Here is a 24,123-nt window from a genome sequence, read left to right as displayed (position 1 = left end):
ACATAGAGCCCAAAGGGTGCTCGAGCACCTGCCCTTTTGTGCCTCATAAAAAAGTGCCCTTTTTATGCCAATTCTTTTTTTTATCCACTTTTTTATCCACTTTACACCAAAAACTAAATACTGTATATGTTCGGTTTGTACAATTATGCTAATAACCAATAATAAACAATACAGTCAACTCAAGTAAAAACTATTTGAAGCACTTCCCAGTGCAATACCGGCTTCCAACATCTGTGTGGCGCTGTGGCGCATACAGTTGAATGCTGGTATTACACTCACTGAGGGACACAAAGAAGTCAAGAATCTGGGATTTGGGAATCTCAAATACAAATCGGGATTGGAATAAATAATGCATTTATATTAAACAATACAGAATATACAGCACTTCTTGGGGTCTGTAGGGTAAGCACTTATTCCCTCCCCCCTGAACATTTATGGAGATGTATGTGCCTTTTAAGTCAGTGATAAAAGTGTCTTTCAAGGATAAGTGAGCTCCTGCACTGATTATTATAGTTCAATATTTAATATTTGATCACCAAAACCCAAAAAAAATAAAAAGGGGGCCCCCCCCCCCGCCCAAAAAGGGCCCCCAAAAACCGGGCTGGCGCGCACTGCGCGCTCGCTTTGTACGCGCACAGGCCCAGTGCCCTTTTCAGCCTTTGAGCACCTGCCCCTCTAAAGTCATGTGCACGTCCCTGGTATTTGATTCACATGGCCCAATGCGCCTGTGTGCTCCGTGTGATCGTAAACACTAGGAGAAAGTCAGAACACGTACAACGTAAAGACGAAGCACAAGGCACAGTGGACAGAGAAACACACCAGATCAGAGAGCCTACAGGAACACGGGGAACAAGATAAATATAAAACGGATCTATAAACACTCTCTGGTTCTGCCCTTGTGACCCGTGTCTGAGTCTCCCTGAGGGACTGTAAAACGTAGGGGGGGGGGGTTGGTATTATGGGATGTGTAATCTACAGGGGTCACGGCAGGGTCATGCAGAGCAGGTTAAGATGGCTTCACCTCCCCTGCAGCTCGAGCCCTGGGCTTTGATCAACATGGACGCCCTCAGGGAGTGACCTGCACACACACAGGGCAGGGCTAAACAATACACACTATACACTATACACACTACACACTATTACACACTATACACTATACACCCACACACAGGGCAGGGCTAAACGCTTGGAAGAACAATACACACTATACACTATACACACTATAGGGAGGTGTAGTGGTTACGTCATCGCTGTTTCCGGCCGGTCCACCATCTTGAAAAACGCAATGTATTTCCCCATTGCCCATTTCTAAATCGTCTCGTTTAAAACAAATAAAGCATGAACATTTGGCATGGTGTACCTTTCTGTGCATATTCATCCACAATCTATAGCTCAACATGAAAATATTCGCAATTAATAGTAAAAAAGATTAGCCGAATTTTATTTCAACCAACAATGCTTAAACAATAATGTTAGTGATAGAAGGGAACTAATTTTGTGCAAAAATGGAAAGCTTTTCAATGTTCATGTGGCAGAATTGTTACAATAGCCGATAATCCATTTTCCCAATGATAAATCCCTATAGCCTACGGGTGGACCTCGCGGGCGGTCCAAAGTGACGTCAGACTACACCTCCCTATACACCCACACACAGGCAGGGATGGGTACCGAATCCGGTATCGACCGAATCACGTCGTCGGTACTACCGAGTACCGATTCACGTGAGATCCACCGGTGCCACATTTCGGTAATAGTCCGATGACGTCAACGTTTCGTTTACCACGATGAAGTGTGCCGCACGTTCACGTGCACAATACACACTTACCTAGGATTTGACTTGATTCAACAACAAAGCAGTCGGGGCAATGGCAAGCCGAAAACGGTCGCAAGTGTGGTTCCACTTTACAAAGCTAGATGCAGACAACACTCGCTGCAATATTATATATTATATATATATATTAACAAATTGTTCTAAATAAATAATAATGATAATAAATCATCTGAAGCTTGGACAGGTAGAGGTAGGTAGATAAAAAGATTTGAGACTAAAGTACAGAAAAAAGGTACCGTTGGGTACCGGTATCGGTTCAAATGTGAACGGTACCCAACCCTACACACACTTAGAAGAACACACAGGAGAGCTAAACAGATAATACACACTACACACTATTACACACTATACAATACACTCCACACACAGGGCAGGGCTAAACACTTAGAAGAACACACAGGAGAGCTAAACAGATAATACACACTATACACTACACACTATACACCATTGTTTCATTGTTTTTTTTTGATCCACTTTTTCTCCCATTTTTCTCCCATCCCAATTTCGTATCATCCAATTCAACCCTCCCCTGTCACGGACGCTGTTTCTTGCCTCCCACAAGCCGGCTGCAATGTGGACTAAGTCATACATAGCACAAGTCCCCTCCGGTACTTGAGGTAACAGCAGTCGCATCTTTTCACCTGCGCAGCTCGATCTCTCAGTGTCGAGGAGTAACGCGTGGGAGGCTCACGCTGCCCCCGACACTTCCTGATTCTACTGCGCAGGCGCACCAACCGACTTGTAGGAGTCGCTTGTTCACAACGTTCGATCCCCACCCTTCAGTTTTTCCCTCCCCGTAATACGGCCAATGTGTATTACTGCGGACGACCAGCCAAACTGAAAAACAATGTGGAGAGCTGGATTCGAACACGCGAATCCTAGCGTCTCCACACTGGTGGCCAGTGCCTTGCCCACTACACCACCTAGGCGCCCTTACCATTGTTTCATTGTTATCGTATTGTGGGATCTCGTGATAATAAAATCTGTTGTCTGAATTTATTGTTATTTTTAATTAATTAATACATTTCTAAAAGCACACTTCTGACTAATTGATTTCTGAAATAAATGTTGAGAGTGCCAAATGAAAGTTGCAGTTTGGTATCACAGCTTCCAGTACCATGCAGTCCAGTATAATGAACAGCAATTAGGCAAAGATTATTTAGGTTTTTCACCAGATACCAGCAGTGATTAATTATTGATTATTATGCTATTTACATGATCTTTTTCCATATCACCCAGTCCTACTCAGATGTGTGTAACAAACAAAGGCACCACACACACACACACACACACACACACACACACACACATACACACAAAACAACTAGACATGTGCTGTTGGTTACCGACAGCAGGTACAAAACCCCGAACGTCACAGACAGCAGGTACAAACCCCCGAACGGCCCAAATGCTCAATCAATCCTTTTGACCGTGCCCCACTGAGGAATGTTTTTAGTTTTAGAAGAATAGCGCCACCATGAGGCCAGGTGACTCAGAACTTTGCAGGCTTCCTTGATATTGTAAGGCAAACATGCCATGGTTGGTGGAAATTGGACAGTGCATTCACACTGTAACAAATCATTTCCTGTTTCTGATTGGATATGGTATGGCCTATTAATTATTAAAAATGACACATTTCAAGATGTTAATACCCAAATTCCACACAGCAGGTTTGGTGAGAATCAGGTGAACAGGCTAGGGGGAAGTAGGGGGAAAAGTGTTTTTCATATCATTCAACATGGTGGAAATTCCAATATGGCAGATTTCATAGGTCCGTACGGCAAAGTTGTTGAGTGCATGAGTAGGTACATCTATGAATGCCACTATCATGACTGCATGACTAACAGATCAGGAGATACACAAATTCCAAAATGTAAAGTTTGGCCCTGATGGTTCATCCTCTAGGGTTCATAAATGTGCACCGCAAATTTGAAAATATTTGAATGAAAGCTATTGGAGTTATAGTGTTCACAATCACAAATGTAAAGTTTGGACTGATGGTGGCGCTAGAGGATAGGACATGAGGTCACCAAAATATAGAGGCTTCATTCTCTAGTGTTCATGAATTTTTTAATATTAGAATGAAAGCTATTTGAGTTATTTGTGTCTGCAGGGAAATCCATAATATCCCAGACACTGTAGTTCCCAGCTCTGGTCAAATTTAAAATCATGTACAAAGCCAGAAATAACCTGTTGCCAAAAAATATACAAAAGATTTTCAGGGAAAGAGAAGGTGGCTATAATTTGAGAGGAGAGCTAAACTTAAAAAAAAACTCAGTGTCAGAACCAAAATGTGCACGTCAATCTGTGGGGTGGACTTGTGGAACAGTCTGGAGTTAAAGCTAAAACAGAGTACAAACATAAATCAGTTTAAAAAAATCTTTCTTAAATGGGTATCTGGAAGAGGAAGTGTGTTGATTGGGAGTATGTGTAAGATGTAAATAAAACATTTAAGAAATTATGTATATCATGTGGTATTTATTTAGTATATATATATTATATTATATATTTATGTAAATGTATTTAAATATAAACGTATTGGATTGTATAGAGATACAGCGTTTATACATAACTTTAACAATAGAATAAAACTATATAATTTGTGATAGTTAAAAAGGCGTAGGAATTTAAAACTACTCCTTTTTCAAACAGGGTAGACTATGATTTGTTTATCCGTTTCTCTTTTTGTTGTCTTTTTTTTGTATTATCTTTTGTATGTCAAATGAACAGATATATTTTAGTTTTTATACTTGTTAGAAAATAAAAAATCTTTCATTCATTCATTCATTCAATAACAGCAGCACTACAGAGGGTGAGTAGACGGTTGTTTTTAGCATCGTTGTTTTTCTTTCTCCTCTGTGTCGTCTCGCTGCTCTTACGTGTGGTGGGTCCCTTGGAGAGGCCGTCGTTGTCCCCGCGGTGCAGGGACTTGGGCCTGCTCCTCCTGGACTTGGTCCTGGGCCGGGGCTTCACCGAGCCCTGCTCCTCGATCAGCTCCTGCTGCTTCCTCCTCAGGTACTCCTGCTTGATCAGCTCCCGCCGAGCCTTCTCCTCCTCCTTGCGCTCGCGCTCCTCCTCTGCCTTACGCCTGGGGAGGAGGAAGGGAGAAACAGTGATACCAGCGCTTCTCAAACGACGGGTCGCGACCCAAAGTAGGTAGACAGGGTAGGTGACAGCGCATTGGCAAAAAAATAAAAAATCTATATATATTATTTACATTTCTTTTAAATGTTCTGGCAACATATTTTGGCTAAATATGCCTCGTTTTATAAATGTGTATTGATAACATAGTGCTGTAATAAAATGTTCTAATAAATATGCATGATCAAGTTCAACAACGTGTGCTTTTATTTTGATATTCCTTAATTCCACATTGAAATTATGCGACACATTAAGTTTAAGTGTGGGGTCACCAAACATTTTTAATAAAATGGGGTTGTGGTATAAAAAAAGTTTGAGAGGGGCGGTCAGGTGGCGTAGTGGAGATTGCGCTCGTCACCAATGCAAGAGGCTGCGGTCTCGACTCCCGGAGTCAGCATTGCCTTGGCTTGGGCTGATCGCTATACTAACTCGTTTGGCTGGGTTAGGGGGAGGGAAGCCGTGGGTGGGAAACTGGCGTTGTGGACAGCGACGCCTACAGGTCAGGTCTGGGCGCTTGCTCAGCGGAGGCGGGACTTGAGGAAGGCAGCATGACCTCCCACGCGTTACACTTCACCAATGAGAGTCCTCGCTGCCAGGTGAGAAGAGAGCCACTGGCTGTCGCCGCACGTGTCGGAGGAAGCGTGCGGATACTTCAGGGTTCCCTTGTACCGACCAGTAGGAGAACATGCGCACAACAACCAGGTAGGGGAGGGGGGGGGGGGAATTGGCACAACGACTAAATTGGGACGGGGAGAAAAACAGAGAAAATCCGAGAAAGAGATACAAAAAGTTTAAAAAAAATATTTAGTTTGAGAACCCCTGAGTTATACAGTATGAGGCTATATATATATATATATAGGCGTACCTGGCCTCGTCTCGCTTCTGCTCGCTGCCGGGCTCTTGTTGTAGTTTACGCAGCCTGGCCTCCTCTGCCCTGCACTGCTGTTTGAAGAGGAAGGCGGCACGACGCTTCGCCACATCATCCTCCACCTTCTCCTCATCCTGAAAGATACAAGGAAAGGATGTACCTCTCAAGACAGCTGTGCAATGGAACCTCAATAAGAATACACCCTTCTCGGATGTGACCTGTCGATAAGCCTTTAGGGAAGACGGCACGTCAAATGTTTCACACACATGTGGACACAAACATACAATTAAGGCTGAGACGATATGCCATTTGGAAGAATTGATCAATCGGGACAAAATTATTGATAAATATAGATTTTTTATTATTATTATATATCAATTTCTTTATTATTATTATTTTTATTATTATTATTATTATTTTTTTGAACAAATGTTTTTTTATTTAATTTTTTTTTTTTGACATGACATACAGTAGAAATCCACTATAAAACACATACATGCTCTTACTCGTTCTTCCCCCCCTACCGGACCCCCCTTGAATACATCCATTATTCCGTTTGATACCATGGATTAATAGTTCACATAATGTTTTATCCTCTCCACCACCCCTAACCAGATTTCTATGCTGGCTTCATTAATACCTAGAATTTATTATTCTTTTTTGTATTATTACGGCATCTTCCTGATCGCTACTGGCAGCGCGCTCAGCTTGGGCCAACTACAGCATCGCAAAAACTACAGTGAGTGCACGTGACACACACACACATACACACACACACACACACACGAACTAACGTTAAATAATTTTTTTTTAAGAAAGTATTTAAAACCTTTCTTTTAAATTTTTTTTTACACATGCAAACAAATCGATAAGTGACACCACTTAGTGATTTCACGCAGTTATCAATAATTATCGATAAATCGATAAGTGGTCTCAGCCTTACACACAATAGTACCTTAAAGAAGAAACCCAGCCCATTCTTCTGCTCGCCGTCTCCTGAGGTGTCCGCTTGGTCCGACCCGCCGTCCTCAGATGTGTCCTTGAGATCCGAGAGGTCCACCTCAATCAGCTTGATCCTGGCGGCATCCTCTCCGCCGGCACATTCCGTCCCGTCTGCGCCTCCGGAGGAAGAAGGCTTGAGGACGCTAGAGATGACCGGGGGTTCCTGAGGCAGGGGAAGGGGCTGGTCTGGGGGGCTGCGGCCAGAACCTTCCCTGGGGCTGCACGGGCTGGAGTCGTTGTGGACTCGGAAGGTGGTGTTTCTTAGGACGTTTCTCTCCGAGGACCTGTTGCTCTCAAAAACTCCTCCCTCCTGGTTCCCGCCAACGGTCCCTCTTGGAGAGTGTCTGGAATCTGGGGCAGCAGGGGAGCTGTTCTTGGCGGATGCTGGCCTGTGGCTCTCCTTGATCAGTTTCAGCTCCGAGGGTTTGGTCCAAGGACTGTGCCGGCCGGAGCTCAACTTCGGAGGTCGACGGCTCGGGGCGGAGTTGGTGGCGCCGCCGAGCTCTACGAAGTGGACCGTTTCCCGGGGTCTGGACTCAGAGGACGGGGCAGGTGTTGCGGCGGAGATGGGGGCTGAGATGGGGGCCGAGATGGGGGCGGAGATGGGGGCTGAGATGGGAGCCGAGATGGGGACTGAGATGGGGGCTGGGGTAGAGGGTCCCGTAGGGGACACCACACTCTGCTTCATCAGCCGGTCCTGCTGTAAGGACAGCTGCATCATCTGCTGCTGGATGGAGCTGATGGCGTCATTCAGAAGCTCTATGGAGCGGCTGCACTCGGTCAGGTCAGGCTCGGACCCAATGTCCGGGGACATGGGATCCGTGTTCAACCTGTTGTCCCTGGCCATCAGTCCTCCCTCGGTCTGTCCCGCCTTTCCCTGGTCCCTCAGGGACTCCAGACAGGAGTCGTCCTTGCAGGGCACGGCCTTCGCCTTGCCCCCGTTGGCTACCGACAGCTCTGGGGTCTCCTGGCGGTGTTTCAGGGGCAGAGGCAAGGTGTCGCTCTTCCCTCCTCCACTTTTCTTCACTATGTTCAAGAAGGCGGCTTTCCCCAGCTTGAGACGCTGCCGCGCCGACATGGTCTCTATCTTCTTCTTCTGATGCTCGATGGCGCGCCGCTGCTCCTCCAGCTGCATGTGGAGCTGCACCAGTTCCGAGGGCACCGCCGGGGCGCCCTCCTTCCCCAGCCGGCCGGGGCTGCTGTCGCGCTTCACGTGCCAGGAGCCTCCTCCCAGAGGGAAGGGGGCGCTCTCCGAGCCGTCGGGCGTGGTCTTCTGGGAGCTGCTGGTGCTGGAGCAGCCGTCTGGGAAGTTGAGCTTGTGGAACTTGCGTTCGGCGAAACTAGTCATCCTCACGCTGGTGCTGCCTGAGGCGCTGCTGGCCCAGGACATGGTGCTCGGGCAGGGGCTGGAGCGCCCGCTGCCACCCTCCTTATCCTCCCGCTCACACACCTTCTCGTCTTCTCCCAGCTTGGCCGACTCCCCCTCTCCCTCTACAAAGTCATATTCTCCTCCTTCCCCCAGACACTTCCCTCTCACCCTCCGCAACACCTCCTTGGCCAGGTCCATCTGCTCCTCCTCCTCATCGTCGTCCTCTTCCTCCAGGTCTGCGATCTCCGAGTCCGAGTCGCGGCCCCCGTCCCAGGCGGTGGAGAAGGGGCTCTCGCGGCCTCCCTGTGCCGGGAGGCCTGCCTGGCCCTGTTCCTCTGTCAGAGCAGGGCTCCTCTGGCCCTGACCCTGCTCTCCGGACAGATGGAGGAAGAAGCCAAAGGACTGTTCCCTACCGGACCTAGGAGAGGAGCCTACTGCCCCCTCGGTGGGTGGCCTGAGAGGGCTGGATACCCGTTCTGCTGCAGGGATGGGAGTAAAGCGACTTTTGAGGTCACTGGATTCAGTCGGAAGGCTTCTCCTCTGGGTATCCGTGGTGGCTCTCCGAGGGCCTACTGTGGCTCTGCCGCGACCCTCTCCGCTCTCCTCCTCCTTGTTAAGGCTGATGCTCTTCTCCTTGGCTGGCTTCAGGACGGCGGGCATCAGTGGCTCCAGGAAGAAGCTATCCGCCTGGGGCTGGGGGTCAGCGGCACAGGAAGCAGCGTCAGGATCGGGGCGGGGGGGGGAGAGACGGGCCGTAGGGATTCTGTTCTGGATCTCCAGCTCGTCCTGCTCCATGTCGCCGCTCTCGGCCCGCCGTCGTCCCAGAGCGGCGGGGTGGATGATGGCCACCAGCTCCTCCTCCTCCACCTCCTCCTCTTCGTCCTCGATGCGGATGTGACCCAGCAGGCCCTGGCCGTTGAGTCTGCGGGGAGGCAGGTGGGGAGGCAGGCCCGACCCCAGCATGTTGTGTTTGGGGGTGATGCTTGTGATGTTGGAGGCCAAGCTGTCTTTACTGATGGACCGGGCCAGACTGACACCGTCCCCGTCGCCCTCCACAGAGAAATGTAGGGTGTAGGGCATCTGCTGGGATAAAGGCCTGGACACGGGGAAGAAGAGAGAGAACGAGCCAATAAATGAAAGGTCTGAGGGGACCAAGTAAAGAACAAGTAATGATCAGCTACTGTATAATCACAGCCTCGACGTGAAATGCAATGATCATTTTAGTGATGAGACAGACATTTAAAATTTGATTTCAAGGACTTTCAAATACTTTTCCAAGCACTATTTTTCATTTTAAAAGGGCATTTAAAAGGATACAATTCACTTACAGGTAAATGCATAATTTTTTATAGAAAAAAAAACGGATCCAATATTTATGGCTTAAAACCAATTTCCGAGAATTAGTTACACTTTAACACATATAAAACTATTTTCTCATAGATGAACAAAACGTTCAATGTGAATGGTTGATTTGAATTTCAATGACTTTTTAAGCACCTTGTTAAAAGATTTGCTGTTTTCAAGGAATTCCAGGCCTTGACTTAAAAATATATATATATATATTATCAAGCACTTTAAGCACTTCAAGGACCTTGTGCGAACCCTGATGACAGCAGTCATAATGGAATGGCTCACCTCTGCCTCCTCTCTGGCCAGGCCAGTATTGAACTCCGAGGCTGAGCGTCCGCACGTGTCAGGGAGTTGGACCGGTTCCTCTGCCCTGCACACAGCATCAAAATAGCATCAATCTTATTATATACCAACATGTCAAATGACTTTGTTCGTATATCAACTCACAGTCACTTTCATTCTTCAGTGTAAATCTGTGTTCTCTTACCGGAGATGTCTTCCTCCTGTATCTGCTGTTGTCTCTGTCTCAGGGGCAGCATGGAGTGGGAGGGACTCGATGACTGGCTCAGTTTGCTACTGTAAAGAGACAAGTTAAGATAAGGTCACTTTATTAGCTTGAAGGGGCACTTGTCTAACGGCACACTACACAGCAACGGCAAGCAAATAAAAACATAAATAAGATAATAACAAATAGATAAACAAAAGCTTCATATTTAATAGGCGTTAGGAAAAAGGTTCATCACGACCCAGTTAAAGAACTTAAAAAACACACAGGTGGCTGATTGGCGCAGTGGGCAAGGCGCTCGCCTCTAACGCAGGAGACCCTGGGTTCGAGCCCAGCTCTCGGCATTGCTACCGGCTGGCCGGTCGTTCATGCTAACACAATTGGCAAGTGTTAGAGGGTGGGAAAGCCGGTGGGTGGGGATTTGACGTTGTGGTCAGCGACTCCTACAGGTCGGTTGGGTGACGCCGGTGCGACGGAAGCAGGAAGTGACGGGGGCAGCGTGAGCCTCCCACGCGTTACTCCTCGCCCTGAGAGTTCGAGCTGCTGCGGTGAAAAAGATGTGACAGGCTGCCTCCTCATGTACCGGAGGGGACACGTGATGCAAGGCTTCTGTCCTCATTACAGCCGACCAGTGGGAGGCATAGTCTAGCAACGTTCAAGACAGGGGAGGGAAGAATTGGATATACAAAATTGGGATGGAAGAAAAATAGAAATGGGGAGAAAAAGTGGATAAAAAAAACACACACACACACACACACACACACACACAAGCGGATAGAAAGACAGGTGCAGCATGCGTAATACCTGGGGTCTGGGCTTGGGGGCGCTGTTAAAACATCGGCAGAACTGGACGATACCAGGAAGCTGCGTTTGGTGGCGTTGGAGATGGGGGCGTGGGAGCGGCTGCTCTTAGGCTGCAGCAGTGATCTCACTGTAAAGGATGGTGGGTGGAGTCAGTGATCTCACTGTAAAGGATGGTGGGTGGAGTCAGTGATCTCACTGTAAAGGATGGTGGGTGGAGTCAGTGATCTCACTGTAAAGGATGGTGGGTGGAGTCAGTGATCTCACTGTAAAGGATGGTGGGTGGAATCAGTGATCTCACTGTAAAGGATGGTGGGTGGAGTCAGTGATCTCACTGTAAAGGATGGTGGGTGGAGTCAGTGATCTCACTGTAAAGGATGGTGGGTGGGGTCAAGCTTCTGTAGGTGGTTCATTCACTCACACTTACCTCAAATGTATATACTCTCAAATGTATATAATGTATATACTCTCTTTTTAGAAACTCTGTCTATTAATCAGAGTTTCCAACGCCAGGGTCTATATGACTGGCGTTGTACTCTTAAACAGTACTGTATATTTGTAGATCAGGTATGTCATAAATATCTGGATGTACCGTAACAGTACTGTATATCTGTGTGTCAAGTATGTCATATTCTATGTTATGATGAATTGAAAATGGGGGACCCTGATGTAAACAAGACGAAAGTATTTATCTGGTCTGCATCCCCTTAACAATTGTGTGTATTGAGCCGTACTGTATTGTACCCGTTCTGCAATCTGGTAATACAATTTTCAATAAATCAATCAATCAATACCAGACCTACTGTATATGCCAGAGACACACCAAATGCCATGAAGCGCCATGAAGTGCCATTGCCGGTCTGAGTGGTGCAATCTGTTAACCCTTTCACTGCCACACTACCAAAGGGTTAACCCTTTCACTGCCACACTACAGAAGGTTAACCATTTCACTGCAACACGACAAAGGGTTAACCCTTTCACTACCACACAAGACCACCCGCATTTCATTGTATACCTGTATGCCGTGACAATTAAAACTCTTGACTTGACTTGACTTGACTACAGAAGGTTAACCCTTTCACTACCACACTACCGTCTGTACTAGTGTTTATTTTTTTTATTTAAACGGATCCCCATTAGCTGATGCCTAAGCGGCCGCTAGTCTTCCTGGGGTCCAACAACATACATACACAAGATAACATACACCTATAGAACATAAGAAAAGCATATATCACAAAGAAAATTTATAAAAAAAATTATCATAGAATAAAAATTTATATAAAACAGGAGATGAAAAAACAAGAGATAAAATCCAGTTAGAAGAAAATAAAACTATTTATCAGGGTGTGCATGTATTCAAGCTGTGCTGAAGACTAAAATGTTATTGTGTGTGTGAGTGTAAATAGTGTTTAAGATTTCTTTTAACACTAGCCTTTCCTTTGATGTTCCGAACATCGCTGGGAAGACAGTTCCAAGATACTATCGCCCTATAAAATACCGCCCTTTTCATAAAATTAGACTTAGGTAGAGGTAAAGTAATAAATCCACTTCTTGCCCCTCTGGTGGAATGTGTGTGAGTACTTGCACTGTACACAATGCAATTATAAAGGAACTTAGGAGTTTGAGTTTGAGTGTAGTAGTGAAAGGGTTAACTTGGGCATCCGAAAGGCCTGCCGCTCCGTATGGTGTGTCTCTGGCGTTTGAAAAGGAAATAAATAAGTATATTCTAAAATAAATTATAATTCTCGTACCGTCTTTGATTTCTTGCAGGTCCCTGGGTTGAACAAAGTCTGGCTTCACAGTTTCGAACCACCAGAAGAGCTCGGCGATGAACACCATCAGATTATTCTGACAGAAAGACATCACAAACGACAAGGTAATAGGGGCCAACACAGGACCAGTACATTATATTATCTATTTATTATTACATGGCGTTTTCACATTCGCCGAAATGCTTGCTTGTGATTGGTCAATAGCGCTCGTCAGAGGTCCGATATTACTCGATAACGGACCTCTGTGGAACAATAATGACCGCTGTGCGCAGCTGTTCGCAATCAAGCCCCACTGACACACACTGTTTCAGTGATGCTCAGCATATGCACAGCTGCACTCAGTCATGCAATCAGACCACAGACCTGCCGGCTGCAGATAATAATAATCACTTTATTTGGGCTGACAGAGCCACAGAACAACTGCGTCTGCATTTGATCTAGTCTTGTCGATGAATTAGGTATATTGTTAGTAAGTTAGCCATGTAATAAGCAGGATAATGTATAGCCTATACTCTGTCATTGTCGCAAAATAATTGACCTTCGCTGACGTTTAAAACACCTCGGCTGCGCCTTGGTGTTCTAAACTCTGTGTCGGTCAATTATTTTACATTATCCCTTACTTAATAAACCTCTAATTTTCAAATAGGCTATTTACTACACTGGCACCTGGGAGCTGTATTCCGGCTCACCTTTAGTACTGGAGGTATATCCTGGAGGTATATCCTGGAGGTATATCCTGGAGGTATATTCTGGAATATCCTGGAGGTATATTCTGTAGGTATATTCTGGAGGTATATTCTGGAGGTATATTCTGGAGGTATATTCTGGTGGTATATTCTGGTGGTATATTCTGTAGGTATATTCTGGAGGTATATTCTGGAGGTATATTCTGGTGGTATATTCTGGTGGTATATTCTGTAGGTATATTCTGGAGGTATATTCTGGTGGTATATTCTGGTGGTATATTCTGGTGGTATATTCTGTAGGTATATTCTGGTGGTATATTCTGGAGGTATATTCTGGAGGTATATTCTGGTGGTATATTCTGGTGGTATATTCTGGTGGTATATTCTGGAGGTATATTCTGGTGGTATATTCTGGAGGTATATTCTGGTGGTATATTCTGCAGGTATATTCTGCAGGTATATTCTGCAGGTATATTCTGCAGGTATATTCTGGAGGTATATTCTGGTGGTATATTCTGCAGGTATATTCTGCAGGTATATTCTGGAGGTATATTCTGGAGGTATATTCTGGTGGTATATTCTGGAGGTATATTCTGGTGGTATATTCTGCAGGTATATTCTGCAGGTATATTCTGGTGGTATATTCTGGAGGTATATTCTGGTGGTATATTCTGGTGGTATATTCTGGAGGTATATTCTGGAGGTATATTCTGGAGGTATATTCTGGTGGTATATTCTGGTGGTATATTCTGTAGGTATATTCTGGAGGTATATTCTGGAGGTATATTCTGGTGGTATATTCTGGAGGTATATTCTGTAGGTATATTCTGGAGGTATATTCTGGTGGTATATTCTGGTGGTATATTCTGGAGGTATATTCTGCAGGTATATTCTGGGGGTATATTCTGGTGGTATATTCTGGTGGTATATTCTGCAGGTATATTCTGCAGGTATATTCTGCAGGTATATTCTGGCTCACCTTTAGTACTGGCGCAGAGTACAGCATGTCTTCAGGCTTCAGGTAGAAGCTCTTGTTCAGGTACTCAATAGAGAACTCTCTTAGTAGCTGGATGTTATACAGGCTGTCTGCTATGGAGGGCACCTCCTTCAGACAGATGTCTATACAACACAACACAGGACAGGACAGTGGCAGTGAGCATCTGAACAAGGACGAGGCAACCATACTTTAATATAGATAAACTGCATTAGCTGAACAGAGTATCTAACAATGTATTAAAAAGCAACTAATGGCGTGTTTTGTTTGAAGAAGAAAACATTCCCGTTTTGAAAAAGAAAACATTCTCTTTTGACACCGGCGTGGTAGAATTTGGGTTTCTCAATGTCGGCTCAATATCAACCTCTTGTGGTTAGACTTAGAAGTGCTTCAAATTTGTTAGAACGACAACATCGTCTTGACAACCTATCCTCCGGCCTAGTTATGTGATCTAGGCAGTGGTCTAATTATTCTGCTATAAAGACATCACAAATGACAGTGAATAGGACCAACAAAAGAATAATAGGTAATATTCAAATCTTAAAAATAAAAAAATATATTATACAGTATGTTCTTATTAGAAATTGGGTATTTTGTGGCTCGTGGTCCAGCATGGCCATACCCTCCAGCCTCATGACGTCGGGGCAGTAGAAGTGCACCAAGGCCAGCAGGGCGGTGCCGTCGCTCACGTCCTTCATCAGGTCGTCCAGCAGGGGGAAGTGTTGCAGCGTCCGGCCCGAGAGGTGGTCTCTACGGTAACGCACCTATACACAGTAGACAGGCTGGAGGTTAGCTAAACTCACAGACTCACTGGAAGGGAAGAAGACATCTATCATTCACTGATAGGACTGTCAACAGTCACATGTATACATTACACAAGCAGTCATACTATCATACAGCTCCATCTGCTTTTTCTATCACTTTCCTCTCTCTCTCTCTCTCTCTCTCTCTCTCTCTCTCTCTCTCTCTCTCTCTCTCTCTCTCTCTCTCTCTCTCTCTCTTCTCTCTCTCTCTCTCTCACACACACTCTCTCTCTGCCTGTATCTCTCTCACACGCTCACACACACTCTCTCTCTCTCTGTCTGTCTCTCTCTCACACACACTCTCTCTCTCTCTGCCTGTCTCTCTCTCACACGCTCACACACTCTGTCTCTCTCTCTCTCTCCCTCTCTCTTTCTCTCTCACACACACGCTCACACACACTCTCTCCCTCCCCCCTCTCTCTCTCTGATTGTCTCTCTCTCACACACACTCTGTCTCTCTCTCCCTCTCGCTCTCTCACACGCTCACACACACACCCTCTCTCTCTCTCTCTCACACACTCTGTCTCTCCCTCTCTCTCTCTCTCTCTCACACACACACACACACACACACGCGCGCGCGTGCGCGCACGCACGCACACACACAGTAATGGGAGAGTCCACACTTGGCATCCCACTCCTGCTGGACAATGACACAGCAGATTTGACTGGCTGACAACGAGCTAGGATCAGACAGGGTGTCCATGTCCAGTACTTCTTACAACTGTTACAAGTAGGAGTACTGATCTAGGATCAGCACTCAGGTCACATGACCACATACACAATCTGGTCTCAGATCAGCATAGACACAGTTCCCAGGTCAGCTGTAACCCCCGCCAGGCTTCAGGAGGCCTCGGCAGCATACTGTGTTCCAGAGCCATTGATCTGTTAGGTGATATAAATAGCCTCAGTGTCTCAAAGGAGTGGTGTGCCAAGGGCTTTACAGTTTTGCCTGCAGTGATTAAAGGAACACGTCGACATTATGTGAAACTGTGCGTTCAGTAGAAATAACCTTCATACTGTCTTTTACTATCATGCACTTTGCTACTAAATAATCTTCCTTCCCTATATTACTACCTACTATGCTGATATGTCCTTTACTACTACTATGCATTCAAGACTGAGCACCCAGGTTCAACACTGTTTGATGAACATTGTTACAGAGTCGTACCCTTCCTGCTGACCTGTTGTACAGAACTTGCAAGTCGCTTTGGATAAAAGCGTCAGCTAAATTACTAAACCTAAATGTAAATGTAAATGTAGAAAGCTATCCGGCTGCAAGCTAGCCTAGCTTAGCACAAATGAATGGAAGCGAATACGGACCACTAGCTATAGCTTAAACCTCCGGGAGAGGCGTTTTTGGCCAACAGACAGCTATATGCTAGCTGGCCCGTATCTGCTTCCATTCATTTGTGGTAGCTAGGCTAGCTTGCAGCCGGATAGCTTTTCCACTGAACGCACAGAAGAACATTGTTATCTATCTTCTTCTTGTCTAACTCTGGACTCTCTGCGTGTGAATGTGGTGAACGGTAGACAAGGAGAGGATGAAACAAAGGGAGAGTTAAAGGGAGGTGTACGTTACCACGCGAGAAAACTCCACAGGCTCCATCAAGCAGTGAGCCAGAGCATGCATGATATCAGGCTGGCGAGGGGGGCGACAAGAGAGAGGTGGGGGGCAAGGGGGGGGGGGGGGGGGCGGGGGGGGGGGGAATGAGTGAGGCAGATCAGATGAGAGTGTGGAAGGGTTATAATAATGGAGTGAAGCCATGCTGGGCCGGCGGCACGCAGCCTGCTTTATAAAGACTAGAAGTCAGAGAGAGACAGAGGCGGCCATTGTGGGTCTGGAGCTGTGTTGGGGGGGGGGGGGGGGGGGGGGGGTGGTACACAATGTCAGACAGAAGAGAAAGAAGGACAGCAAGTGCGTGCGTGTGCGCGCGCGTGTGTGTGTGAGGGAGGGGGGTGTATTCCACAGCTCAGCTGAGAGATGGAGTGAGTTTGCAGTATGAGCAGAGCTGCTGTAAGACGTCATGCAAGATGAAGCCAAATAAAAGGCATGCTGTGTCTTCCTCTGTCACCACCAGGGGGCACTGTGGGTTTGTTATTCGGTTAACCCTGCCCTGAACCAACCTCTTAAATCCTGTACGACTATCTGTTTTATGGATCAAAATAGTTTTATTGTTTATGTTTTGCGCAACCCCTTTCCACACAAACACACACACATAATACATCTCACACACATAACACGTCTCTCTCACACACACACACACACACACACACACTGGAGACTGGAGAGTCTAGCCGGTACACTTACAGGTACAAGCTTCCAGTACCATTTGGAGGGAGACTAGTATCCAAGAGGCAGGAAGGGGAGGAGTTTTGGGGGAAAGACACAAACAGGAAGAGCAACAGACAGGTCAAAGGTCAGATACAGTGACAGAGGATCAGATCCTCTCCTCAGCAACCATGTTACCATGAGACAGATCTGATCTCAGAGAGACAGTCGGAGAGGGTTAGGCTGAACAATCCCAAGCATTTGTAGATCAGCTAGATCTATAAACCAGGCCAATACAGGGAAGGTGATTACAGGCTGACATGCGTATGCTAATGAAGAGCTATTCCATTTGAACATTAATCTGTATGTAGTCAGGCTTTCCTTTATTAGAACAACACAATAGCCCCATGCAATACCCTCTGATGAAACAACAAAGAAAGAAAGAAAGAAAGAAAGAAAGAAAGAAAGAAAGAAAGAAAGAAAGAAAGGAAAGAAAGAAAGAAAGAAGAAGAAAGAAAGAAAGAAAGAAAGAAAGAAAGAAAGAAACAAACAACAAACAAACAGAACAAGAAAGAAAGAAAGAAAGAAAGAAAGAAAGAAAGAAAGAAAGAAAGAAAGAAAGAAAGGAAAGAAAGAAAGAAAGAAAGAAAGAAAGAAAGAAAGAAACAGAACAAGAAAGAAAGAAAGAAAGAAAGAAAGAAAGAAAGAAAGAAAGAAAGAAAGAAAGAAAGAAAGAAAGAAAGAAAGAAAGAAAGAAAGAAAGAAAGAAAGAGTAATGAGGCCTTACCTTCTGGTGGCTGGGAGAGTCCAGCAGATGTTGCTTCATCTTCATCTCTCTATCTGTGATCTCCCTCATCTTCATGTTTACCTACAACCAAGAAGTCAGTAACATTATATCAGTTACTCGTGCACACACACACACACACACACACACACACACACACACACACACACACACACACACACACACACACACACACACTTAGGGCTGGGACATATCTTTGGCAATACTTGATACCATTTGCAGGGGTTTCTTTGCACTACAAGTATCATGGTGCTACATTTGAATACAGTACATGTACAGTATATTACAGCTGGGTGTCGCCACTGACTTCCCCAATCGATTCGATTACGATTCACATGGTCCCAACTAGGGGTGGAATGGTACGCATTCTAACCGTGTACCGAACAATACACACATGCCCCGAACCGTGGAGGTCGTACCAAACGGTACGCATTCTAACCGTACACCGTTCGGTACGACCTCCACGGTTCGGGGCATGTGTGTATTGTTCGGTTATATAACGTTAGCCTCGAGCTAGGCTAATGTTACGTTAGCTACGAGCTAACTAACTTTAGCCGCAAGCTAACTAATGTTAGCCGCAAGCTAACCGTGCAAACGCTCACAGAGAAGGGGGGTATATTGACGAGGCTTAACAACAGAGGTTCAAAGATAACTGTTTGTGTTCAATAACGAGCCAGGAGACTAGAGCGTGTGTATGAACTGCGTCTGCAACCCATAACATCCTGGTCCCTGCTGGGACGTACCAACTCCACACACCACTGTGAGGGGGTTTATATTCCCCATTCCCTTGTAACATCTCCTTTTTTTGTAAGATAACAACAGTTACAACATTCCTTAGTGCAAATTATTATTAATACAAGAAACCCCATAAACATCCTTATTTAAAACCCTAATCATCTTTTCTGTGACTTTTACTTTTTGATAAGAAAGTCTAGTGCTGGTTGAGCATTATATGCATACTTTACGTTGGCCTTTGTCTATAATGTGGCCACAAAAATGGAAAGGTTTAATACTTTTTTGTTTGCACTAAGTTAATACTTTGACAAATGTTGCCAGTTCGGTTTTTGTGTGCCAAACATTATTAAAGGTAAACCTTTTTTTTACCAAATAAATGAGAAGCATGTTTAACTCAGCAATGCCTCCCCTCTTGCCGTTCCACCCCTAGTCCCAACATTCCTCTTCAGGTAATGGAAATGTGAGCTGTTTTAATGGTTCATAAGCCTCTAATACAGTAAAATGTTCCTAATCTGATTCACTTCTCTTACTTCAACACTTGTGCACCGTTCTCGACGTGTTGCGCTTTCCCACAATGCCCCAGATCTTTAGCTGCGACCAGCAGCTCTATAGCTCACTGTAGGTTGGTTGGTTGGTCGACCCGTCTAGCTGAAGTTTGGCATGGAACTCAAGCATAGTCAAGCATGTACGCGGCGGTCGAGGCTATTGTGGATTTGCGCTTGTTTAGGCTAATAATCTGTTAAGCCTTTAATAGATTGAACACTCGATGGTTTATATCCTAATCCGATTAAATTCTCCACATCTTTTCACACGTTTGTTTGTAAAAAAAACCTAACCCTGGGGAGCTCCAGTAGCTCACCGTGTACCTCGAGCGCTATTTCGGCGCCGGGGACAACCGTGCTTGTCACGGATCTGGGGTAGCAAGTTCGATTCCCGGACAAAGCCGTAACTTTCTCAGAGTTTCTTCCCCCCATCTGTACCCCCATTCAACCTGTTTCTGTCGGTCATTCTTGACCAGAGAAAAATGCGATAAAACGCAAAAAGAGCCAGCGGAATGGCCAAAGTTAAAAAAAAAAAAAAAAAACCTAACCTTAACCCTAACCTTAACCCTAACCTTAACCTCACTGGAGACGTCACGCCTGACCCTAACCTATGATAGGAATCACTTGCCGAAATACAGTGAACCATTCGATTATTCCATGTCCATTGGTTTTGTGGAGGATTAATATACTGTCCTCTCCCTCAGTGAGGTATTTCACCCTTCCCCCCAAATGTTTACCCCCTCCCTTCCCCCCAAATGTTTACCCCCTCCCTTCCCCCAAATGTTTACCCCCTCCCTTCCCCCAAATCTACAGTTTAGGGTGTGCCCCCCCCCCCCCTCCTGACTATAAAGGAGCCCCTCTCTCCCTCATTCGGTCTCTTCTTCCTGGTGTCTTAGCTATTAGCAGGAGGAGAGCCTTTCAGCCATTAAGATTTGTTTATTAAGGACAATGCAAATTAATGAACATCATTTACATGAGTGTATGCATAACATCACAGCATGATAACAAGGACGTAAATATGCCGGGAATATCACAGGGCTAATTTCCACCCGTAGTCCTAACATAAAACAAACACAAAACGGACCTTACAACGTTCATTAATAAAAACTGACATCACTGATATGACCACACTAACATGACATTCAGTCATTCAGTACAACATCACTAACATCCCTAATGAGTGCATATTTGGCTGTCTAACAGCCATTTCCTGAGTTGGCCCCTAAAGGTGGACAGGGTGGTACATTCCCTTAAGGGGACCGGAAGGCTGTTCCATGTTCCACGTCCCTTTATCGATAGAACATTTTTGCTGAAGGCGGTCTTTCTAAAATGGACCTCACAATCCCCTCTGGTGTTTGACCTAGTGGCTAATCCAGTGTTCCCTTTCTCGTGGATAAACTCCTTGGGGGGGGGAGGGGCTAATCTGTGCATGCATTTATATACAAAGCAGGAACTTTTATAACGTCTGAGGTTTTCAATTTTTTTTATTTGATGCTTATCCAGGATTTTACAGTGGTGGTATGAGTACTGTTTCATATACCTTCAATGCTCTGTTGTAAAGTTGTTCTATTGGTTTCATGGCTGTGGCCCCAGTAAATGACCAGTTTAGAAGGCAATATTCAATGTGGGAGAAGACCATACGGTGTAGGTATGTCTTTGCGGCTGCAAGTGTTAGGGAGGGCCGTATTTGTTTGAAGTTGGAAATGTTGAAGTTGATGGTGTTCCTCACTTTCTTTATGTGTTTCTTAAAGGTCAGGTTTGAGTCCAAGATGACCCCAAGGAATTTGAAGTGGGAAACAAGTTCTAGTTCTTCCTTCCTTCCCTCCTTCCTCAGGAACACATTGGACCGCTTGATGGTTTCTGGACGCTTGCTAAAGAACATGCACACAGTCTTTTTCGCATCAAGTAGGAGACAGGTGCTGTTTAGCCAGCATTGTACCTTGTCTAGTGCGCATGTGAGCCTAGATGTAATCAACTCTATGTCCTTGCCCTGTGTGTAGATGACTGCGTCATCGACATACATCTGTACATTGAGTTCGGGACACATTCTCTCTGACTATTTTGTATGTACTGATCATTCATGAGTTAATAAATCGTATTAACCGGATCCATTCGACTGAGTAAGTTATTAACGTTTCCCACAGTTTATTTTTTAATTACAACTGTTACGAAGGATCAGATTAAACCGAATATATATATTTATTGATTGATATATATTGCATAATATTTGTATATCGTTTGATATCCCTTGTATATTCCTTGTACATATACACGGAATATCCCTTTAGCCTAGTACAGACCATAATATTTCATTCTCCTATTGGACAGCGGTCCACAGGCGCCAGGGCCATACCTTCAAGGTCTGGTTCAAAGTCACCGCCGGGGACATGCCTGGACATGAACGGTATTGCGCAAGGATATGAGACAGGAATAAAGCTGGTACTAGTTTGTTCATCTAAGCGTATAAATACGGCGCAGGTGAATACAGAAGCACTTAGTCTCACTTAGTCAGAAGTGGAGAGTTACCCAATAAGTTGAAGCCTCACCCACGATACGACGTGCGGTGCAGTATGGCCTGTTTGGCCCCAAATAGAGCATTGAGACCGCGTGCGAATTAATAACTGAAGTGTCAGAGTTTAACGCTGTACCGTCGAGTTCGACCTATTCTATTAAGTCAGTAATAGTCTATTTGTGTATAGTGTATCGTGCGGCTAAAGTTCTACAGTGACCAGCATCACCAACGTTTCCTCGTATTAGCTAGAGTGCTTATCCAGGCTGGGCTGCTTACCATGGCGCTTTCACCCGAGGGGCCCTAGACGAGGACCGTGTGGATTATGTACACTGGATAACCTACCGACGACTGCATAGCCCTTTTCGGCTGGATTATATTTGCTTTTGGTCCTGTAATTAATGGAGCGGAGAATCGCAGACACCCACAAGTGTGTGGGATTTAACCTGTGAGGAGCCACGTCGAGTCTGCCTCTCAGAAGTCTGAGGCCGGCTAGCTTTCTTCCATGTGGAGCTACATGCTACGGAGAACAGCTGTATTCGTCTGCGGATCAAGATCTTATTGCACCGTCTCCTGTACTTGGAGTCTCCTTATCATCGTTGACCCAGACTCTACTACCGACAAATCCTCTACCCTTGCTGGCTTACAACCGGGGGGACCCTACCAGTATCTCCCGCTATATTACTAGTGTACCATAGATATAATTCCCTAAGATTCAGGTTGTATGATTATCTCCTGCGTAATATGAGAATGGACATTCGTTATTGATTTGCCTACGCACATTCCTTTGCCTTATAAGCGCATCCAAAGTGAAGTAAAGTAAAGTATATTATGTACCTTTTGCTGCTAATAAATACTTAAATACAGCTTTGTGTGGAACCGAGTCATTGTGGGGAAGTGTTCATCATTAGATACCTGTGTACTGTATGGCCAGTAGGAATGTACATAAGACGGTAGTGGTTTAATGATACCATACTTATCAATACAGTCAGGGAATTGTACCCCTCAGTTACAACAACCTAACGTCAAATATGTCTGTCCAACAAATGGATACTACTAATCATTGAACATTTATTAAAAACAGACTTAGATAGACAGACACAGTGGATCAATGTAGCCGCATAACGTTAGAGATCAAAGTGAGCACTCGGATATTGAGCGTGTTGTAAATTGTAAATTTAACAAAACACCACGGTGACCCTACTGTGTTGTAAAAGTTGTTTGCGCCGGGACCCATGACAGTATCGCTTGATTGTCGTATTATTGTTTGTTTGTACATTGTCTGTACATGTCTGCTGTACATATTTTGGATGATGTGTTTTTAACCTGTTCTTAAATTGTAATTAACTGTATGCCATATTAAGATTAAGATTTGTTAAGGACAATGCAAACACCATTTACATGAGCGTATGCATAACATCACAGCATGATAAGGACAAAAATATGCCGGGAATAGCACAGGGCTAATTTCCAACCGTAGTCCTAACATAAAACAAAAACAAAACGGACCTTACAACGTTCATTCATAAAACTGACATCACCGACATGACGACACTAACATGACATTCAGTCATTCAGTACAACATCACTAACATCCCTAATGAGTGCATATTTGGCTGTCTAACAGCCATTTCCTGAGTTGGCCCCTAAAGGTGGACAGGGTGGTACATTCCCTTAACACTTTGAGTGCCAACGACGAGATTTCTCGTCCTAACTCGCCATGCGTTGACTGCCAATGACGAGTTTTCTCGTTATTTAATCGTTATTTCTTTTATTAGCGATATCCATTCATTTTTCATCCATCCAGCCTGACGTTATCATTGGGAATGGCTCTGAGCTCGAAAAGGGCAAATACCGCCGCCTATCGTCTCCCGGATGGTAATGCACATCATTGGCTTTGTCAACATTCCAATGTACAGTGTAAAATGTGTGTGTGTCCCCTACCCAACCCCCCCCCCCCCCCCCACCTCCAATGTACAGCCCTCACCCAACCCACCCAACCCCACCCCACCAACCTCCTCCAATGTACAGTTTCTACGCCAAATGTATATACACTCCTTTTCTGGACACTTTTGTATCACAAACAGTACTGTATTTGCAAATCTGATATGTCATAAATGTATAGATGTAGCAGTACTGTC

The 24,123-nt window shown here is 45.2% G+C and overlaps 1 protein-coding gene across 1 annotated transcript in view; it reads right to left on the bottom strand.

Moving 5' to 3' along the window:
• camsap1a (calmodulin regulated spectrin-associated protein 1a) overlaps positions 1-24,123 on the bottom strand; it is a gene marked incomplete at both ends in the record, with an annotated part of 82,399 nt that overhangs the window by 10,504 nt on the left and 47,772 nt on the right. The window contains 12 exons of the mRNA XM_084325009.1: positions 1,022-1,078; positions 4,711-4,919; positions 5,838-5,974; positions 6,796-9,307; positions 9,847-9,931; positions 10,049-10,137; positions 10,871-10,997; positions 12,619-12,715; positions 14,305-14,444; positions 14,942-15,083; positions 16,702-16,761; positions 18,179-18,259. Of these exons, the coding sequence (XP_084181135.1) occupies positions 1,022-1,078; positions 4,711-4,919; positions 5,838-5,974; positions 6,796-9,307; positions 9,847-9,931; positions 10,049-10,137; positions 10,871-10,997; positions 12,619-12,715; positions 14,305-14,444; positions 14,942-15,083; positions 16,702-16,761; positions 18,179-18,259 (3,736 nt within the window). The remainder of the gene's footprint in view (positions 1-1,021; positions 1,079-4,710; positions 4,920-5,837; positions 5,975-6,795; positions 9,308-9,846; positions 9,932-10,048; positions 10,138-10,870; positions 10,998-12,618; positions 12,716-14,304; positions 14,445-14,941; positions 15,084-16,701; positions 16,762-18,178; positions 18,260-24,123) is intronic.

The sequence above is a fragment of the Notolepis coatsorum genome (genome assembly GCF_963971535.1).
Source record: "Notolepis coatsorum genome assembly, chromosome: 11".
Taxonomy (NCBI): Eukaryota; Metazoa; Chordata; class Actinopteri; order Aulopiformes; family Paralepididae; genus Notolepis; species Notolepis coatsorum.
The sequence above is the reverse complement of the archived record's forward strand: the minus strand, read 5'-3'. Positions and strand labels throughout refer to the sequence as shown.